Genomic DNA, 21188 nt, shown 5'->3' with positions numbered 1-21188 from the left:
TGGGGCCACAGCTGAAGCACTGTGATTTCTTTGATAATCAGCAGGATCTATTGAGAAATTAAGAGCTGCTCATCTCGAAGCATAACACTGCAAGTGCTGAAGCTCAGTAGTACCAGCTATAGAAGACTTGAAACAAGGAGGCTTCGTCTGGTTTGAAAACTAGTTTTGCCTGGGGCAGCAGACTCTTGAACACCTTGGCATGTTGGGTCATCCTGTGGCAGGACAGAAACTGAGCCCCCCCCCCCCAACGAAACTGAGCAAAAATGAAAGACTGGACAGTAGCCAGACAGTATGTTTTAAAAAACTGATATTTTATTGTTTCAAAACAAACAATGCTGCTTTTATTTTTGTTTATGGGTTATAAAAAATTTAGGTGCAAAGCAGGTCATCAACAGAGCTCCATTGTTAATGTCATGCAAGACACCAGATACATGTGTATGCCCTGTCTCTGTACTCATACATACACACAGAGAAGAAAAACACTTCCCCAACCGCTGTCTGTAAACTGGGATTCGGGTGGTCTGGTCAAGTTATGGTTTTGATCACCTTAGCCACTAGACATGAAGATCAACGACTGAAGGCAAGGCAAAGACAAACAGCAGGAAAAAGGCTCAAACAGTGCAAGGGACTTACAAAAGTAAAATAAAAAAAAGAAGGGCGAAACGGGTCAAGACAAACTCGCAGAAACTCTTTTTGAAACACAGCGATCATCCTTGTAAAACAACGTCCATGTGCGTCAACCATTTTTATTGTAAATGACAAACATTGAAATGCATAGGAGAACAAGAACCAAAATCAATCATTTAAATTATTCACCACCCAGCTCCTGTTATTTACAAAATATGTTCCCACTGTGAAGAAAACTGTACAGAAGAGAGCAAGACGGACTGAGGCACGCGAGGCGTGGGGAGGTACTACGATCCACCTAATCCCAATGACACATGGGCGACAGCTGTGAGGGGAAAGAGGCTCACCGGTTCCTGTCATCACAGACTAGTGAGCAGCCAAAGGCACAGCTTTCCTCAATGAACAGAAAGAAGGAACAAGTCCATAGCAGCGCTGTGCGGTTAAGGCACTGGCGCATGAAGAAGTGTAGGGTGAAGGCACCACAGTGAGGAGAGTTCCTGACCCAGACTGGGAACGGAAACCGCAGGAATACGCTCCTCCAGGGGCGGAACACTGTGCACCAAAACGAAGGCGAGGGCCGGGCTTATTGGATAAAGGCTGCTCGGATCACAAAAAGACAAAAATAAAAACACTGTGCAGTGGACTGGAATGACTGCAGTGTCACTTGTTGACAAGTGACTGAAGAGCTCTTTGACTCAACAGAATGGAAAACAAACTCCAGGTGTAACATTATCCAGTGCCACAATACATCTCAACAGTCTTGCATATCTAAAACATCATGCCGATCCATATAATATCATACATTGTGTTTTGTTCAATTAATGTATTCTGGACTACTCAAGTCTACACCATAGCTATATTGAAGGCCTGCTCTTTAATTCCGGCCCAAAGCACATTACACACTACACACTTTTCTGAGTTATCATATAAGCGACTTCTTAAGTATTTGTTGCTTATATAGGACACATTAGTTCATCTTAAAAGACAGGACAGGGACTGTGCCAAAAGACAAGGGCACACCTGTAACTTCAGAATGATGTGAGCTAAATGACTCCTGAATACTCAAGGTGTGGAGAAATGCTGTCATGCAAATGTGCCTTTAATTGACAGTTATCCAATTATTCTTGTCCCAAAGAGTCCTGGCTGTAACAGCGTGGGGCAGAAATGAGTCAACCCCTCCTCTGGTAATTGTGAAGTCTTTGGTGATACAATAAGATCATGCCACTGGGCCAGGGTTCAGAAATAAGGCTGTTGTGCACATGGCATTAACCGCAAAAAAATAAAATAAAAATCAAGGTTCAGTTGGCAGACCTGTGGGGTCTTTGGCCTGGGAGAAACATGTTAAAACCCTCTTAAGTGCTACTGAACCTTGAGTTCACAAAAACGCTAAGGCATACAGAAATACAAAAAGAAAGGCCGAGTCCCGGACGCAGACTGGACCCTGTGGCGTGTTTGACTGGCATTTCTCTACTGTAGCAGGAAGAGAAAGCCTTTCCTCAGAAGGCAGCTCGAAGAAAGGGAATGTGCATAATGCGTCGCTTCCTCTTTTGGGTTTTTCCAAGCCCATCCCGTTAAGGTTCTCCACCCCAACCCATCCCACCCTTCCACTTCCCCTCCTTTCCTTGCGCAAGAACCCCACCGAGGGGAAGCCCCTCCCAAAGTGGACCTCAGGTGGAACGACAACCTGCACGATCAGATCGGATCGGAAACGTAAACCGGAACTCCGACAGGTTTCCAGGGCACGTGGGGTTTTGGAGAGAAGGTGACGAGAGACGAACTGGGGAGCTGACAGACCGAGAGGGCGGCATTCCTGTGGGGTGCAGCGAGTGGAAGAGTGGGGCAGGAGGAGACGAGGGGCTGGAGGACGCACTAGGGAAGGAGTGTTTTGGGGTGTTTTCTCCTTGGAAACGCAGCGGGGTCTGGTTCGGTCGACGGTTCGATCCCGGCTCTCGCTCCCCCTTCTCAGGAGAAGACGGTACTGCGCTGGTTAGCGTCTCCCACCTTCTCGAAGAACATGAAGTCCTAGAAGAGGGCAATGGCACGAGAGAAAGAGAGAGAGAAGACCCAGGGGTGGTTAGACCTCCACAGCCGACGCCACGATCGAGCCTCCCCACGCCCCGCTGGGACCCCTCACTCACGAGGAGGAAGCAGGCTCCCATCAGCACGGCCTTCATGTTGACGTCCATGTCCATGGGGAACTGGATCCCGAAGTTGTCCGCGTCGGTGAAGACCTCCTTCAGCAGGCCGCTCCACTGCTTACTGATCCGCCCAATGCTGGCGCCCCCGCCCTTGCCCTTCAGCTGAACACACACAGGCACACGGCACCGCTTACATCACTCCGCGACGCCCAGCTGGCAGCCCCTCTGGAGCTCAGCGGGTGTGAGCCTGGCCAGAACCTGGAGGGGAGACCTCCTGGGAGAGCTAAGGTTGCTGCTGGAAGAGGTATTAGTGGGACCAGTAGGGGGCGCTCATCCTTGAGGTCCTAATGCCCCAGTATAGTGACGGGGACACTATACTGTAAAAAGGCCCTGTCCTTTGGATGAGACGTAAAACGTAGGCCATTACAAATATGTAGGGCGTTTCTTGAAAAGAGGAGGGGTGTTACCCCAGTGTCCTTGCCTCCCCTCTCTGAACTGGCTTCATCACTCTGCTCTCCTCCCCACTGAGAGCTGGTGTGTGGGGAGCGTACTGGCGCACTCTGGCTGCCGTCACATCATCCAGGTGGGGCTGCACACTGGTGGTGGTGGAGGGGAGTCCCCAGTAACTCTATAGCGGTTTGAGTGGAGTGTCCAGATTAGTGTAAGGCTTATCATTATTTATCATTACACGCGGCTAACGCACCATCCCCTGCTGCCTGCTGCCGTTTTGCACCCCACCCCTCTACTGCTCTTCCGGCCCCCCACCCCCTCTCACCTCGAAGTTGATGTCCCCACAGCAGTTGCAGGCGAAGCAGGGCCCCTCCAGCTTCAACACCGTCTCCTTGGAGGAGTTCTGGATGGAGAACTTGGGCAGGAAGGGGTGCCAGTCCTGCACCACATAGCCAATCGTGGTGCCCGGTGGCGCCTGCACCTCCATCTACCAATCACAAGCCAGACACTAGTCACCCGAGACCCCGACCGGACCCCGTGCCCCGGTCCATTTTTAGACGCGCAGCACCCTCCCTCCCGGTCCCTAACCGGCAGGTCACACTCCCTCCCGGCCTCTTGCGTGAGCAGACAAGACAACAATGCTGTTCTTGTACCGTGCCGTTTCCAAGGCAACAACTGCTCCCAAGAGAACACTTGTGAAACCGAAGCACGGGGCTTAATTCTATTAGCGCATAAATTGAAAACCAGGCAGGCGGTGGTCTAGGAACAGCAGCCACATCAGTGCCTTTCTGCACCATTGGTGGCCAAAGCACAGCACAAAACACTAATGCATTACTACTGGTGCAGTGAAGAATTATTCTATTAACTAATACTCTCCTGAACAGCACAGCAGAGATCTCCAGCCCTGGTCCTGGAGAGCCCCAGACCAGCACTGTTTGTAGGGCACTGTTAAATCACCCATTTCTAAAGGTCCAGAGCAATTAAACAAGCGATTAGTTAAACTAAGTCGTTTGGACTAAAACCAAAGCGCTCTTCGGCCCTCAAGGACCAGAGCTCCCTTAATCGAACAGATCGCTTGCTTGATTGTTGCCAATCTTTACAAACAAGAGACCCGGAAGACTAGCGGCCGGACCAGGGTTGGAGATCACCTGCGCCTTGGGGCTGCTCTGCTGACAGACTACTAAGCCATCCCTATGGCCTTGCCCTCCCTGTCCACAGGGCGGGCGGGCGGGCGCAGTACCTCCTGCAGGCAGCAGGGGCACCAGCAGGAGGCGCAGCGGAAGGGCCGGATCAGCCGGATGACCTCACGGTCGCTGTTGTCCTTGATCTTCATGTCGAAGCTGCGCAGGGAGCCGCAGCAGTTGCGCGTGCAGCAGTCGTTCTTCTCCTTGGCTTTGTAGATCTTCTGGCCCAGGCTGTTCTTAATCTCGTACTGGTTGTTGGTCTCGAAGCCGATGAAGGCTGGACAGAGGGAGAGAGATGGAGGGGGGAGAGACCCACAGTAAGACTGAGTACTTAGGCATACTAACGCAGCTATTAACCTGCAGAATGTGCACTGCTTGATTGATAGTTTTATTTTATTTTTATCATGTATGTATCCAAGATTTCTACTTCACTCACTGATGACCCAGCCTTCTGTACTGATTTGTCATGAGGTTTATTTAAAGCTTCTCTCTTGTTTGTTTTAATCTGATGCATACATGTGTTTTTTTTTTATCTGTTAACAGATCCTGTTGCTTTAAACATCTTTAGCTGCTGCAAATTCCCCCATCTAGGACAATAAAGGAAGTAGATTAGTAATACCTCCAGCAGGAGCCAAGCTCATTTCTCCAGGATTTTCACCTAGTGGCAATTGTTCTGTGTCAAATCTATTGTACTCTTCTTTCACTGTGAACTACGGAGCGACTTCAAGACATACTGGTGCGTTAGTTGGGAAAACAGGCCCTGGTGTGTGTGTATCTGTGTCTGTCTGGCCAGTGAGAGGTGGGGTCCCGTCCAGGGTGAACCCTGACGTCTGCCTGGTGCCTGCTGGGATAGGCTCCGGCTCCCCCACGAGCCTAAACTGGAAGAACCGGTCCATAAATGGATGGATGGAAAGCCGATGCGATTCTCTGTGGCCTTACCTTCAAGGAGCTCCACTTTCTGGTGGATCAGGATCTGATCGATCTGGGAAAGAAGATCGGGAGAGAGGCAGAGTGAAACATCCCCCCCAGTCCATCCGTTGGAAGCTGTGGGATCTAAGCAGTGCGCGGAGCCTGAAAATAAGCTCATTTCCTGGATTTCGAAAACCACTAACAGAAAGAGGGACGCGACAGGTGACAGAATAAACATCGGGATCATCTTACCGTTGAATGTAATCTTTCACACCTTTAAAAGACACAGACAAAAACTTTCTGCTAATGCCAATAGAAGCTGAATGAGAAATGAAACACCAGATCGGTGCCTTTCTTGCCGAGCGTGCTGCAGGATTTGTTTTTCTGGAGGCTGCAGGGTCTTCCGGTCGCTACCTTTCCCGATCAGAAGGACAGACCCTCGGAGGGGAGGGCACCCACCTGAGTGAGGTACTCCAGTCCGGGGGGCACGCCCACAGGCGCCAATGGGGTGTAGTTGGTGATGTCCTGTGCAGGCCCCCTGCCGTACTCGGGCACCGCAGCAGGCGGATGGGGGCTGACCGGGCCAGGCTGGTACATCACGGGGCCACCCGGCTGCATGGGGGGACCCCCAGGGGAGGGCTGGTACCCCATCGCAAAGCCAGGTGGGGGTGCAGACATGCTGGGGTCTCCGTACCCAGGCTGGGGCACGGGGTAAGGAGGCATGGAGTACCCCCCTGCCTGGGTCATGGGGTACGGGGGCTGGTTTGTGTAAGGGTAACCTGCAGGGAAAAACCAAGTCTGTGGGCAGGATTTCGAAATCGCCACTGGGACACAGGACTGTGACCCGAGCAGCTTTCCCCTAAACAAATCAAACGTGTCTCCTTGCAAGGTCGCTTTAAAAAGCCACTCCATGTTGACGGCTCTCCTTCTAAAAAACAAAAACACTTCCCAGCACCTGTGCACAATCAGCCACCGGTTACCGGTTCGGTTACCTTCATTTTGAAATAACGCCTTTGAGTCGACTTTCAAAAAACATAAGAATGGTTGCAAATGAGAGCAGGCCACGTGGCCCATCTGGGTAATGCGGTTGCTGGTATTTAACTGATCTAAGTAAAATTCATGACACCCTACTGAGAAAAACCTCCCACTCTTCAGCACACATTTCCTCTAAGTCGCCTGTAGTTTGTGCTTTTTACTGATTCTGTGAGACACAAACCAGAGGACGCAAGAGATCTGCTGAACTGCAGAGCACCTTCTGTCGTGATCGACAACGTTTCACACGATGAGCACAGACGAAGCACCAGTGGGGAGCAGGACAGACCTTCTGGCTCAGAACTCACGCCTGAAGCTTCGGCTACCTAGACAGAGACTTGGCCCCACAGTGCAGCTAAATCACAAGACCCAGACCTCACTTGCCTGCCACACAGGAGCAACGCCCCACTATGTACACTAGTGCACACTATACTCACCAAACGGGCGTCACCGTTTCCTCTGATATAGCTTAACAGTACTCTGCTCTCTCTTAACAGTACTCTCACTCTGCTTGACCCAATGCCTTCCCTCCCATCTCACAATCAGCCCTGAACTCAGCTTCACCTTTTCACAGTCTTCCACAACATGGCAAACCATGCTTATAGGTCTCGGTCACATGTCCAGGCCGTGCATACACTGTATACAGATCCAAGTTCTCCATAGGAGGTGCCAAGATCTCGAGATCCGTTTTATAAATAAAGGTACTCTTCCCACAAAATATGCTCGACCACCAGTATAAATGACATACCCCATTATATCTCTTAGACGTTAAATAAAGAAAAAAGGGAGGGCAGGTTTCTGCCAAAAATGGGTTTAAGAGGAGATCCCACCCATGTCTGCAGTGTGGGTGTGGCTCAGCAGTAAAATAAAAAGCATAAAAATAAAATCTCCCAGCAAAGTCTACTTCCAATACATCTAATTGCAGGGTTCTGGAGAGTTCTGATTACACCACTGCCACCCTTTAAACATCACAGATGAGTGTTCGGTGGACACCAGCGGGGCTCGACTTCATCCAACAGGCATGTGCAATCTTGAAAAGCACTGAGCCAGTCACCTAATGGGGTCTTCTGTGAGAGAGCCTCCTGGGAAAAACTAAGGTTGCTGCTGGAAGAGGTGTTAGTGGGGCCAGCAGGGGGCGCTCACCCTGCGGTCCATGTGGGTCCTAATGCCCAGTATAGTGACGGGGACACTATACTGTAAACAGGCGCCGTCCGTCGGATGAGACGTAAAACCGAGGTCCTTACTCTCTGTGGTCATTAAAAATCCCAGGGCGTTTCTCGAAAAGAGTAGGGGTGTAACCCCGGTGTCCTGGCCAAATTTCCCATTGGCCTTTACCAATCATGGCCTCCTAATAATCCCCCTCTCTGAACTGGCTTCATCACTCTGCTCTCCTCCCCACTGAGAGCTGGTGTGTGGGGAGAGTACTGGCGCACTATGGCTGCTGTTGCACCATCCAGGTGGGGCTGCACACTGGTGGTGGTGGAGGGGATCCCCATTATCTGAAAAGCGCTTTGAGTGGAGTGTCCAGAAAAGCGCTATATAAGTGTAAGCAATTATTATTATTATTAATTACCACAAAGCAAGGATCTGGGGACAGAAGGGGAAGGTCATTCAGAACAGACAACAGGAGTCATCTTGCCACGAGGGCCTGAAGTAGTGTGTCACCACCTCTCGAGCTTCGGCCATGCCTGCAGGCAATAGCTTGATCACAGATCATTAAGACCCCCCGCCTCCCTTGTTATGTCTTTGGCAGAAGCAGCTTCTCATCTCTCAATCTCTTCCATTCTTGTAGTCCGATCCATTACAAAAGTAACTTTTTTTTAATCCTCGACGGCATAAAAAAAAAAAAAGGAACGCCTGCCAATTTCGGATCTACCAGTTCCTCCAGTTAATAAGCAGCCTTGCTGGTATTAATAGAGCTGTGAAATGAAGCAGTGGCCCAGAACAGGAATTGCCCCTCCCAGCTTATTGTGACGTCTCGTTAGAAAAGCAGGTTTTTTGCTGAGTCGGGGGGAATGAGCCGCCCACGCGCAGCGACACACCTGCAGGCTGCTGCCATGTGGGAGCTTTCGGAAGCGGCATTTTTTCCACCCTCTGTCAAACATCACAGCTGATACCGGAGCCCCTCTCCTGTACATCCTCACATGCACTGGGGTGGGGAGAGCAAACAATAAGTAGGTCAGCCGTCTGTTTCCAGCCGGGAACCATGCAAATCGAACAACCCCAGGCGTGGCCTCTGTGCGCAGCGGAAAGCTCATTTGCGTTACACAACTTTCTTTACAACTCCTATTCAGAACCGCCACATTTAGTAGCTTTTGCTCGCACTCCTGCATTTTTTGGAATTGCAAGTGAGTAAATCTGGGCTCCGTGCCACAGTTGTGCTCACACTGTGACTGCCCCCCCCAAATGTCGACAGAACTGCTCTGAGAGATGTGTGGGACTGATACCCCTGGAGTGGTAAATGCTGCAAGATTTTTGATTTTGTATCGAGTGAGTTGAAATTGTTTTACCTTGGTGACTTGGTCCTGGGAAGTTTTCTACTTGCAGCTAATTAGGTTTCCTGCTGATCACCCTCTATGCAAGGGTGCCTGTGGTCCGTGCCTGTGTTGGAGTCTGATCTGATCTGAGCAAGATCACGCAATGCATAGCATGCACGATCCATTCCAGCTTTTAATCAGGTGCGAACTCACTAAATATAAGGTAATAAGCTTGCAATATTTGACACTTGATTGCTGGCTCAGAGATGACCTTGCCAACAGCCAATTGTAAGCCACACCACTATACAGGCCAATGTTGTAATGAAAAGCATAACAGTCCAGTGCTTCCATGCCTAAGTCCTGCACCCAAAAGGCCCTGAAGATACCGAGATACTAAAGGGATCTTGATATGTTTGTGCATGCTCCATTTTATGCTCGGTACTTTGTCAGAGCTGCATCTTACCAAGAAAATGTACCCCCCCGTCCACCATTGTTTTCTCACAATCCTTAGATTAAAAAAAAACAACTGAAAAGGCCTAATCTATATACTCCATGACATCTGGAAGCCCATCTAGCACAGGAGGAGAATTGGGCGTCTTACCTGGAGCTGCCATGCTGGGGGGGAAGGAGAGGTCGCAGGGAGGGGCAGTTAATGTCTCTGGCAACAAGAGTGGAAATCCGAGCTTTGCTTCCTCTCCTTTTAGTCACCGGGTTGCCTGGAGACCAGCAGAGAGGGAAAGAGGGAAAGAGGGAAAGAGGGAGGGGTGGTGTGGGAGGGAGAGAGAGAATGGAGGATGAGATAGGGCAGGTCAGTGTGGAGCAAAATTCCTTGCTATAAGTGTTCTGCATTACAGAGCCACACAGCTAGCTATCTACAGATTAAGCAAATTTTCCCTCTTTAGTAAGACTTGTTTACCTTCTAGATCTTTATTTCTTTATTTTCCAGAATAAAAGCACTGAGAGAACGGGACTAAAACGGAGACAAACAAGACCATTTCTACGGCCCAGTCGCCATAGCCACTGGAGTCTGGCAGCCACAGACTGAGGGCCAGCCAGATCACAGGTGCAGAACACAGGCCCACACAGAGCAGTCCTGCTTCCTTCTGGACTGAAAGAGAAGCATGCCGACAGCTGTATCACCCTGCAGCTCACAGCTAGCAGCCCACTGAAGCTCAGCAGGTGTGAGCCTGGCCAGTACCTGGATGAGAGACCTCCTAGGAAAAACTAAGGTTGCTGCTGGAAGAGGTGTTAGTGGGGCCAGAAGGGGGTGCTCACCCTGCGGTCTGTGTGGGTCCTAATGCCCCAGTATAGCGACAGGGACGCTACACTGTAAAAAGGTGCTGTCCTTCGGATGAGGTGTAAAAGTGAGGTCCTGACTCTCTGTGGTCATTCAAAGTCACAGGGTGTTTCTAGAAAAGAGTAGGGGTGTTACCCTGGTTTCCTGGCCAAAGTTCCCATTGGCCTATACCAGTCATGGCCTCCTAATGATCTCCATCTATGTTCTCCTGGTGAGTGTACAGGTGCATCATCCAGGTGGGGCTGCACACTGGTGGTGGTGGAAGGGAGTCCCCATTACCTGTAAAGCACTTTGAGTGGAGTGTCCAGAAAAGCGCTATGTAATTATAAAGAGTTATATTAGAATTTGTCCACTGACGGCTTAAACCCTCTTTTTTAATAATCTTGTAATGTTCGCAGCTGGCTTGTCCTCTTTCCAAGATGTAGCTTGAAGAAAAAATCTTTGACGATCACGGCTCCAAGCCCACACCACCCAGGAGTTCCTCTAAGCATCATCTGGCAGAAGGCAGCAGTTTTTTTTCTTCTCCCTGGGAGACGGGATCTCATAAAGAGACAGGAAAGAATTCCCCTTTTTTTGTAAAGACGAGGACGTCCAGGGCGCAGTGCAGCACAGCAGCAGTCAGCTGACTTCGGCCTGGCACAGCGCCAGCCTGCCACCACAAACCTTCCCTTTGTGAGCCTGTCAAATTTCTCCTCACGTCTCCAGCAGACAGGGTCCAGCACTTTCAGACCACTCGAAACCACTGGAGCCTGGATAGAGCATCAGACTTTTAATCTGAGGGTCCAGGGCTCAAGTCCCTTTTCGGGCATTTGCTTTTCTTGATTGGCGGAGCGGTGGCTCTGTGGCTAAGGGTCTGCGCCTGTGGCTGAAAGGTTGCAGGTTCAAATCCCGCGGCCGGCAGAGGAATCCTGCTCCGTTGGGCCCTTGAGCAAGGCCTTAACCCCAGCTACTCCAGGGGCGCCATATAAATGGCTGACCCTGCGCTCTGACCCCCAGCTTCTCTCCCTGTCTGTGTGTCTCAAGGAGAGCAAGCTGGGGTATGCGAAAAGACAAATTCCCAATACAACAAATTGTATATGGCCAGTAAAGTGATCTTTTATCTAATAAACCAAGTCAAAACGTCTCCCACTGACAAGTCTGCTCCAGTTTGCTGAAACAGGAGAAAACAAAACGTCCGTATTCATTTCCCCTCCTAGAGAAGCCCGCGGATATCTGCTCCGATCATAGTCGGCAACAGCAGATGCTGGACCATCCTGTGTTGTTTTCGTGCTAGAGCCTGCAGCTTTCATCCCAAAGTCTTCCGCTATTCTTTCCGACAAGGAACCTCTCCTGAGTCAGGCAGCTTGCTTTTCCAGAGCTTATCTCCGTTTTCCGTGGAAAACCTCCAATACCCCAGTCCCATGGCTAGGGCACTAAACGGGCACTTGCAAATTCTATGTTATGGTTTGCAGCACTCCTTCAGCACTGAATCGACAGGATTGCCTGCAGTTCTGCTGAGGGACACTGGTGTTTTTAACAGCCCGTGCTCTTAACATTAGTCACACAGCTCACGTCCGTCAGCTGTGTTATTGATCTTCTGGGGGGAAAGCATTGATTAGCCTCCGTTTCTCAGTCAAAAGGAGTACCAATTTCCTGGAAAAGTGGTAGAACCACTACTAGCAATAAACCAACAAGTGAAAGCGGAGGAGAGGGAAAATAATCATTTGCAGTGATGCGCAACCACTCTGGGATTGTGCGGTGGGACTGTAACCCGCAGATCCCAGACTTCCACTCAGAAGCTGCGTGATATTAAACACAAGAGAGAAATATGACTGCCTAGTTATGAGTCACAGTCCCTGGAGCTGCTGGCTTCTCAGGCATTTCTCACAGCATGAGAGGGGATCTGGTTTCAGGCAGAACCTTTGATTAATCGAAATACCAAGAAGTGTTGTTCCAGCTAACAAGTCAGCATTGTTTAATTGCACCGATTCTTTTTTTTTACGAAAACAGCAACATGTTTGCTTGTTTTGATGCATCAACCACCTGGAAAAGAGCATTACGTTATCTGGGTCTCTTGAAATCATCAAAAGCTTAATACCTGCAGAGTGCTGTTCAGTTGGTCTAACTAGTGCTCAACAGCGTATGGACGTGAACCATTTTACGAGTACAGGCTAACAGTGGCCTGCAACCCCTCTCCTGGGAGCCCTCAGTCCTGGAGGGTTTATGGCAAAGAGAAAACAGGAACTTCTCCTAATTAAGCAACAGATTGATCCAGTTGAGGTTATTCAGAGTTTGGCAGGCATGGAAATAAGAGATTACCGAAGCTCTCTGGGATGCAGAACTCTTGGCTAAGGTAACATTTGTACAGAAGTACAATATTGCAAATTCGCTGCACGTCATGTATGATTTGGCAAAGAAGTAAACAAATATGTGTCATGTTAAACTTTCAGGGCTCCCACCCCCTTGCGTGGAAGTTTGAATAATACTCTTCAGGAGCTCTGATCTTGGTTTTCTTGCAAGCTTTCACCGTTATGAATCGCCTAAGCTGAGCTCCGGCTGCCGTTCCCTTCCCAGCTCCGAGATCGCCTTTTCACTGAGGGCCGATCCTCACCGAGTCACAGTTCGAAAGGGAATTGTTCTGGGGTTTTTTTTCCCTACAGAGGACTTGGGCTAAAAAATAACTAGCAATTCTGTGCTGCGTGTGCCCGAAAACCATAAAGGTGATTTTTTCTAGAACAACGTGAGGCAGTGGGTAACAGCCTGTGTTGAATCGATATCGAACGACCCAGAAGAGAAGACCCATCCCCCTGGTTCCATCCCAGCTCGACCCAGAGCACTCCACAGATATCCAAACCCCTCAGCCTGCTCACACTTTAAACAGAGATTGCTGCCTCACCTGTGGCATCAGACACCTTTATGGTTCCAGAAGGCCGCAAAAGCAAACGGGCAAACAGCAGTCAGGTGACTTCCCTCCCATTAGGATGGTACACTGGGGTCAAGAGGGTGGGGCGGAAATGGCCAGACTCTGGGTCAACTGTTGGCGTGATGGATAACAACATGACAAAGCACGCATCACGTGTGGGTTTTTTTCCATGACAGAGGCCGCTCCTGAAAAGAGCACTGTGAAATGTGACAGGGTGACTCTAGAACAGGTTGGGCAGCTTTCCGCTTCCCCGTGAGTGTGGGCAGGGAGAGACACACACCACGTGCACAGGAAATCTCTGTGCTTACTTCACCAGATTTGTGGGGCGCTGGCCAGCAGCGCATTATTGACAGGTATGCAAAGACAGGTCTGCGGGCGGTCCTGGGCTCCGAGTGGCCAGGCAGAGGAAGGGCGATGGCACACAAAGAGCAATTCAGAACCTGCTCCTGCACCCAGAGTGGGTAGATGGGTGGCACCTTGTAAGGGGGAGGGGGGGCAGTGTGCAGCTGTGAAGACTGGGAAGGTTGTTATCTGCACTTATCGAGCTGCCTGGGAAAAACAACCCATCCGAAGGCTTTGCTTCTTTGTCGGCTCGGACTTCCTGTGCCTATGAAACCGGATCGGAGTTATAATTTCCACTCAGCTGTGCTTATGGCCATGTTGCACTTTGTGAAACACATCTGTTTTATTTTTATGAAGGGACCGAGCCAATTCGCTGCAGCATTAAATCCTGGGAGTCTGCTTTTCCGCCCTGCCTAAATGCCCTGGATCAGATCGGAGTCCTGGGCACCGAGTGACCCCAGGAGAGGAGGGCGTGCACGTTTAGCCAGTTCGGTAGGAGTTCATCCTCTGAGAATCTCACCCAAACTTTTGTTGAAAGAAGCCGGGATATCGCCTTCGAGAACAAGGCTGGGATTCTTGTACCACGCTCCCGCCACCCTCTGCGTAAAGACCTGCTTCCTGTGCTCAGTTTTAAACACGCTTCCTTCATTACAGCAGACTCCGCAGCCACAGATGATGCTGCGCTATTCTCCAGATTGTGATTCATTTAGGCCTTTTTGTTGGGTCTACCATGAAGACGGAACTCACAGGAATAACTCAGAGCTCTGAAAAGGGGACAGAATTCGTGGTAAAGAGCACATGGCTGTAATCTGAACCACCTGGGACACAAACAGTAGCCAACTGGGAAGGAATGTTACAGTATGTCCCAGGAACATCATTGGCTTCAGAAACACTTCCGGAAGAGGTGGAGGTGCGCTTTTCGTTCTAAATGAGCTGCATGACGGAGGAGCTTGGAAACACAAAATACAGGCTAATGTTCCGTAGTTCCCGCATGCATGCGCTGCATCCGCAGAGCTGAGCACAGGACGGATCTCGAGGCCTGCCAAGAGCGCCCCTCTCCTCCCGAAGAGCTGCTCAGGGCTCGGCCCAAGGAGGACACGAGCGCTTCAAGGCGAATTCGAGGCAAATGCATGACCATCTCGGAAGCGCCGTTGATGGAGCCGATCGCGCTCGTTACGGAACCGCCGGGGCACTGCACTGACTTCCCCGCGCCTTTCAAACAGGATGCCGGGAGATAATATTGCTGTCTGACCTCGGACAAGTATGCCCTCCCCTCGCCCAAGCTGAGTCAAAGATGAATTAAATCTTATTAAGAAATATCAATCATCTGGTATGCTAAGAAGTGGCGCGGTGTTTATCTGATGTCTTCTCTCAGATGTCTTGTCTCAGTCAAGTCACTGCTCAGAATGATAGCGAAAATAACGCAGCAGTGCAGTCTGACTTCAACTGGTCTCGCCTCCTCTGTATCGAGACCAACAACCGCGTAGGTCTGCATGCCCTGCTGTAGAACAACAGCTCTGGGGGTCCTCAAGAGAGTCTGGGCCAGGCAGTCCGTCCAGCCCGATTCTCCACCTCGATCTCCGTCCCAAGAGAATCCGGACCAGCTCCGCCCGACTGATCGGCGCAACCCTACCTACGCCTACCTCCCACCCCGATACACCTTCAAAAGAAATGAGCGCAGACCACAGAGGGGCTCATTGTGCCTTCAAAGCTAAATAATTCAAAGCACAGCTCGTCTTCAGAACCGCTCAGATGCTCTGTGAATAAGGCTCACAGCCTCCCGTCTCGGTCCGCGCTAATTACCACTAGAAATGTTCACAAACACGGGGGGGAATAAGCGGGAGAAGAAAAAGAAACTAACCGGAAAAAAACCCAGAACTCAGAAAATTCAGCACGCCAACACGTCGCAGTGGAGCTGTGTTTTTACTCACACTGAATTTGCAGTCCACACGTCGAGCGGGGTGTCGGGGGGAGGTGAATGGGGGAGAGTCTTGGTCTTTGTGAGATTCAGACCGTCCCCTGCCTGGAAGATGCGCGTTTTTGCATTTGGTTTTTGCTTCCTTCCTTCCTTCTTTTGAGCCGTGTGAACGCCAGGGACCCTCCCCCGTCTCATCGCGCAGCTCTACGCGAACCCAGTGCGGTTTCCTTACCTCCGGGGCTAGTCGAGGGTCACAGGTTTGAAACAGAAAAAACAAGACTGGAGGCAGCGAACCGGCGCGCTTACTGAACACGCGTGACTTCGAGACCAAGCCACGCTCAATTCCCCGGAGAATGCCTGCTTTAGTTTATTTCTTTTGTCCTCAAAAAACACTTTCGCCTCCCCGCCTCCAGAAACGAGTTATTACTAAAATTCTTGAATGTTCTTACCCGGATCAGGGATTTCCAGACAAATTCCAATCGGGATCGCGTTTCAGTTCCACAACCGGAAAGCAAAACAACAACAGCCCAAGACTGAAGTCGGGTAAACACCGTCTCTCCAGGGTGAAAGTCGAAGCGCTCGGCGCTGGCTGCTTTTGGTTAATACCTCCTTTTCCTGACACCCCGCCCTGCAGTTTGACGCGAGTGAGCAGTGAGGTCACAGGGTGTTCACTTGCGAGCCCCCCCCCGCCTCGCAGTCTCGGTCTTGCGGCGAAAGAGGGGCTTATCGGCTCTTGAACCCGGTTTCGAGGGAACGCTGGAGGGTGTCTGTTCCCTCTCTGCTTTATTCAGTCACTTAATCTCCGACAGATTCTCGTTATTTGGGATTATTTTACATTGGGGAGTCAGCCACGTGTTTTTTTCCCAGATTAATGAAAAACGAAACGCTTTTTTTTAGCAAAGAAACACTGTGTACTGTATATGCCGACATGCGTGGTATTTACACTGTACAACTTCTGAACCGACCGCTCCAAGAGACTTTATTTCTAATTACACGGTTTATAACAGCAGAATAAAGACCTTGTGATTGTGATTATTTGCATCGTTATCTTGTGTATTATTTTATTGTGGGTTTTTTTATCGTTGTTGTCGCTGTTGTCTTTCTGTAAAGCGCTTTGAGAAGCCACCTTTAAAGGCACTATATAAAATAAAGATGATGATGATGATTATTATTAATAATAAAATTGTCTTCCTAGTTTTAAGCGGGCTAGGGCGAGTCATTATCATTTATTATTATTTAAAATAACATATCCTCAGAGATGGCATGCGTGTTTTTGTTCTTATGAGCTCCGATTGTATTATTGGTTTAAGTAAAACTATATTAATAAAACTGGATTGATGTCATAATATAAGTCCTTTTTTTAATATTTCACATTTTCTTTTTTGTACAACTCCGAAAAACTTTCAAATATAGGTTCATATGTAGAATATGGACTAAGGACTAGGGTGCCTTTACCTGCTGTGTGGAGTTCGCCTGTTCTCTTTCGTTAGGTAATTTCGTCAGGTTAGGTGAATTGGTGTCTAATTATTCCATACGCGCGCGTGTGCGACCTTTACCTGACCCATGCTTGCGGGACAGGCTCAGCACTGCGCCTCCCTCACCAGTAGTAATATAGAACGTGTGCCTGCGTGATCGACGTTTAGATATCAGCTCTTATTTTTCTGTTCTACCAGGGGTGTCTATACCGTAGTGTCACGCCCGACATCCCTCTCTAGAGGGCGCTCCACTGCTCCCATTATTGTCCGTGTGATTAAGCTCTCCAGGTGTACCCTTTTAGCGTTATTATTTAAAGACCAGCTCCTCCAGTCCTCGGGGCTCATCATTAGGGTAAGATGTCGCGAGGCCCGCCTAGCACCAGGAAACCCTACGTCCGTCTCCTGAGGACATAGGCCTCATCCCCGACACCTCCCGTTTCCTGAGCCCGGGGTCTGGAGGATCTCGCCCCGTCACCCTTGGACCTCCGTGTTTTGTTTGTCCGTGTGCTCCCTCCTCCCGGGGATTTTAACTTTGTCGCGTCCCAGGATGGATCACTCGCTGATGGACTCTCGGACTGTGCTTTGACCTGCCCTTGGACCCGTTTGGATTTGGATGCCGTTTTGTCTTCCCCGTTCACTGTCTCACGGACTGTCACTATTATTTTGTGCACTATTAAACCCCTGTGTGTTCCCTTTTACCACGCCTCCTGTTTTCTCCAGCTCTTACCACATCGCATAGGGTCTTCTACAAGATCTGACACGGATTTCAGTCCGTGTTCGCGACACGTAGTCGGTGTAACCCCTTGAGATCTCTTGCTTTTCTGAAACTGTATAAAAACGACAGTTTCTTGCACAACATAAGCAGGGTCAGTGAACGTAAAGCAAATGAGCTTTGCGAAACGCGCCACAGAAGGTTGAACTAGGAGTCTGTATCCGGCGTGCAATGCCTGGACTCCGCTAGGACACACCATATCCGCCCGCAGACCCGAGCTAGTCTTTTGCAAGGATGACCTCAAAAACATTTTGTTTTGTAGAACTATTTTCTCATTGGGATTCAACAATATAAAGAACTGACAACCGTCAAACAGTACACGTATTTCCCTTTACACACCAGAAGAAGGCTCCACAGCCGAAACGTTTTTTCTTTTCGTCTCGTTTGCGCAGGGAATAAACCTTTACTTGTTCCTTTCCATGGCCTACATCTGACCTATTTCGTCTTTCTAAATCAGGCTTCTCTCTGGGCGCACGATGTCTATAACGAAACCTTTATTGCACTGTATAAACCTGTACATACATATGTTGAAGCACAGTGGTGCAGTCTGCGACCTCAAGCTCAAGAGGTGACGGCGAGTGTCGATCGAAAATTGATTTAAATCGATTAACGTAGCATACTGTCTAATCAGAGCGGCTCTGGGTTAGAGTGAGTCGGCCATTCACCACTGCCCGCTGGAACGAACAATCAGTCAATCAAAGTTTATTTATCAAATGCGCCACCATACAGCGTGCAGCAGTAGTTGCTGGCAATGAAATGTATTACAGTATGTACATAATAATACATAACAGTACAAAAGAAATTGAATAAAATGAACTCAGACAGAGCTCGATATAAATAGTTGTATCAACGGACTGCTCTGTCAGGCATTGACGTCAGGCATTGACAGGACCTTTTTTGTGAATGTTTTAAGCCCGTTATGTACAGGACTAATAGATACAAAGCGTGCACACTCCGGGAAATATTATCGGTTACCAATGGGGAAAGTGCAACATTACTCTCATCTCTTTTTCTCTGAATCAATAATTGATTGAAGTACACAAAGGCTGTTTAATATTGAAAAGTTCATATCAAACACTCATAATTAAAAGGTGGATATTAAACATTCACAATTAAGTCCTTACCCCTATGCTTTGTAAACTTTTTTATCTTTAATTTGTTTCCTTCTACACCGACATTGGAGAAATGTGTTAAAAAAAGACACGGTGACTTCTCATTGTGATAATTACTCGTTCGTCATGCTGGCTTTAGGGACAATTTTGATAAAATGAATTTTCTTTTCTGTCCTGTACTGGCTGATTTAATAATTGCAGACCCAGAGAAGGGTGGCACAGCACCACAGTATTTTTGCCTTGCAGCTCTGGGGCTCTGGCTCTGGGTTCAATTTCTGGGGTGCTGTCTGTGTGGAGTTTGCATGTTCTCCTTATGTTCATGTGGGTTTCCTCCGGGTGCTCCGGTTTCTTCCCAGAGTCCAAAGGCATGCTGGTAGGTTAATTGGCTTCTGGGAAAACTGGCCCTGGCGTGAGTGTGTTTGTGTCTGTCTGCCCTGTGATGGACTGGCGTCCTGTCCAGGGTGTGTCCTACCTTGCTCCCCTGTGAGCCTGAGGAGTTATCCAATGGAAGGACAAACTGTCCCTGGTCTTCAGAAAGCAATGATTTAATAACATCACTTTATTAGCCCTACACAATTTCTTGCATTAGGAATTCATCTTTTCACATACCCCAGCTTGCTCTCCATGAGACACAGACAGAAGCTTGGGGTCAGAGCACAGGGTCAGCCATTATACAGCACCCCTGGAGCAGTTGGGGTTAAGGGCCTTGCTCAGGGGCCCAACTGAGTAGGATTCCTCTGCCAGCTGCAGGATTTGAACTGGCAACCTTCCACCCAGAGGTGCAGATCCTTAGCCACAGAGCCACAGATCCACCGCTCCGCCCTAATGACAGGGCCTCTCCAGGACCAGAGCTGGAGAGCTGGTCTTACGCTTTAAATTGAAATCAAAACAGGACAGCGGTGGTCAGCCTTGGCATCTGGATTGTACTGCATTTCAAGCCTTCTCTGCAGCTAAGCCTTAACTGCCAGAGTGACCTGCAGCACTGGGCTCGTTACGCAATTAAGGCTCAATTTAGGCCTTCCTGGACATCCTGCTGTGGCATGACAGCAACCAGCACTGAACGTGCTCTGGGGTTCCCAGCCCTGGGTGTGGGGCTCCCTGGTTGTGTCTGCATTGATTGAACAAGTTACTTGACTGAAATCTTTGCAAGTTTTTTTTTCCTATTGAAAACCTAGAGATCCATTTGGAATGGAAGACAAAGATTTGAGGTTCAAACTGTTACTTGATCAATTAAGGGTTCAATTCCATCAATAGCAGCACATCTGGAGCCAGTCTGTGATCCAGGATCAGGGCTGGTGATCCCTGCTCTGAGGGAAACGGACAAGGTGGTTAGTACAGATGGTGATGATGGTGCAGTAGGTGCTGCTCTCCTATTATGACCTCTACTCTAGGTGAGTCTGTTCCCCAGATAAAATCTTAAACCACAAGGTCATGACTACTTGGCTATTAAAGATCCCATGACCCTTTTTGCAAGGGGTGCCAATCCTGGTGTCTTGGCTCATTTCCATACTGGTTTTCCACAATCTGGCCTTCCTAATTCCCCTTTAATTTAAGTAGGGAAGGAATTTATCACTCCTCTAGCCGCGCTGCTGTGTAATGGGGTTGCGTACTTGCACTGGCGACGGATGAAGTGGGTCCCCTCCTGTACGTGAAGGGTGCGGGGTCAGGTGGCCAAGGCTGCAATATTAATCTGTCCGCACGAGGGGGCAGTTGAGCTCAAGCATCACTGTTGCACGGGGGTCGATGCGTCGAATTACGGTATTTCATAGGACTGAGCAAACAAAGGGGAATGCTAATTTTACTGTTCACATGCCTACCGCCGAGCGCATAATACTCATCATAATAATAACAGCGGTGTTGATGACGCAGTGTCTTTCATGAAAAAAGCGCAAAACGAAGAAAAAAGGCTCGTTCCTTGTTGAAAAGTACAGAAGAGAGACGCAACGTGTGAGACCCGAAGAAGACTCCACGGCCCGAGAAGTTGTGTGTGACGCAGCTACCTACTGGAAAAAGAGTAAATCAGAGAAATGTTTACCGTTACAAAAAACAAACAAACAAGAAAATCACAAAAACACGATCACTGAAATTACCGTTGATGTAAGTGGACCGCCGCGGGACAGTCGCAGTGTTGAAGTACAACAGGGGCCAAATACCCGCTGGAAAGAGCTTGAAATAACTCCCGGACATGAAAAGTTTGTGGTCGCACTTTTTGTCTCAAAATAGATGTTTGAGAAGATTAAGGCGTCTTTGCTTTCGAGCTCCACAGACTTTTTGCGTCTTAATTTTGCACGATATTTAGTTTTACTAAAACGTGCACAAAAACATTATTATTATTATTATTATTATTATATACGTCTTATGCTGTAGGAGACCACTGGCTGCTTTAAGGAGCTGTCTTCTTTTGTAATCTTTTCTTCTTTTTCTTTATAGAATTCTGAAACTTGCCAGTTAAACCGGGTAACCTATTTCATTTATTTAATAAAATCGTTAACAATGCATTTAAAAATCAATCAGATTCAATTCATTGTTATACAAATAAATAATAACAACCTT

General features: G+C 48.9%; 1 protein-coding gene across 1 annotated transcript; it reads right to left on the bottom strand.

Annotated features, from left to right (window-relative positions):
• Positions 1-292: 292 nt before the first annotated feature.
• On the bottom strand, positions 293-15863 carry LOC148838482 (phospholipid scramblase 2-like). The gene is made up of 8 exons (XM_088910669.1): positions 15726-15863; positions 9419-9533; positions 5768-6087; positions 5339-5381; positions 4456-4676; positions 3541-3702; positions 2766-2927; positions 293-2649 (listed from the first exon to the last, which is right to left on the bottom strand). Exons 2-8 carry the CDS (start codon positions 9429-9431, stop codon positions 2590-2592), a joined length of 981 nt encoding a protein of 326 aa, XP_088766795.1. The 5' UTR covers positions 9432-9533; positions 15726-15863; the 3' UTR covers positions 293-2589.
• Positions 15864-21188: the final 5325 nt, after the last annotated feature.

Source organism: Atractosteus spatula, chromosome 3, assembly GCF_055471065.1.
Source record: "Atractosteus spatula isolate fAtrSpa1 chromosome 3, fAtrSpa1.hap1, whole genome shotgun sequence".
In the NCBI taxonomy this organism is placed as follows: domain Eukaryota; kingdom Metazoa; phylum Chordata; class Actinopteri; order Semionotiformes; family Lepisosteidae; genus Atractosteus; species Atractosteus spatula.
The sequence above is the reverse complement of the archived record's forward strand: the minus strand, read 5'-3'. Positions and strand labels throughout refer to the sequence as shown.

What these genes read in the sequence shown, in the direction of transcription:
- LOC148838482 (XM_088910669.1), bottom strand. An exon ending in GACTGGAGTACCTCACTCAG is followed by an intron (nt 5,382 to 5,767) that starts GTGGGTGCCCTC and finishes CTTCTTTCCCAG; the next exon opens with ATCGATCAGATCCTGATCCA. An exon ending in GAAAGTGGAGCTCCTTGAAG is followed by an intron (nt 4,677 to 5,338) that starts GTAAGGCCACAG and finishes CCCTCTGTCCAG; the next exon opens with CCTTCATCGGCTTCGAGACC.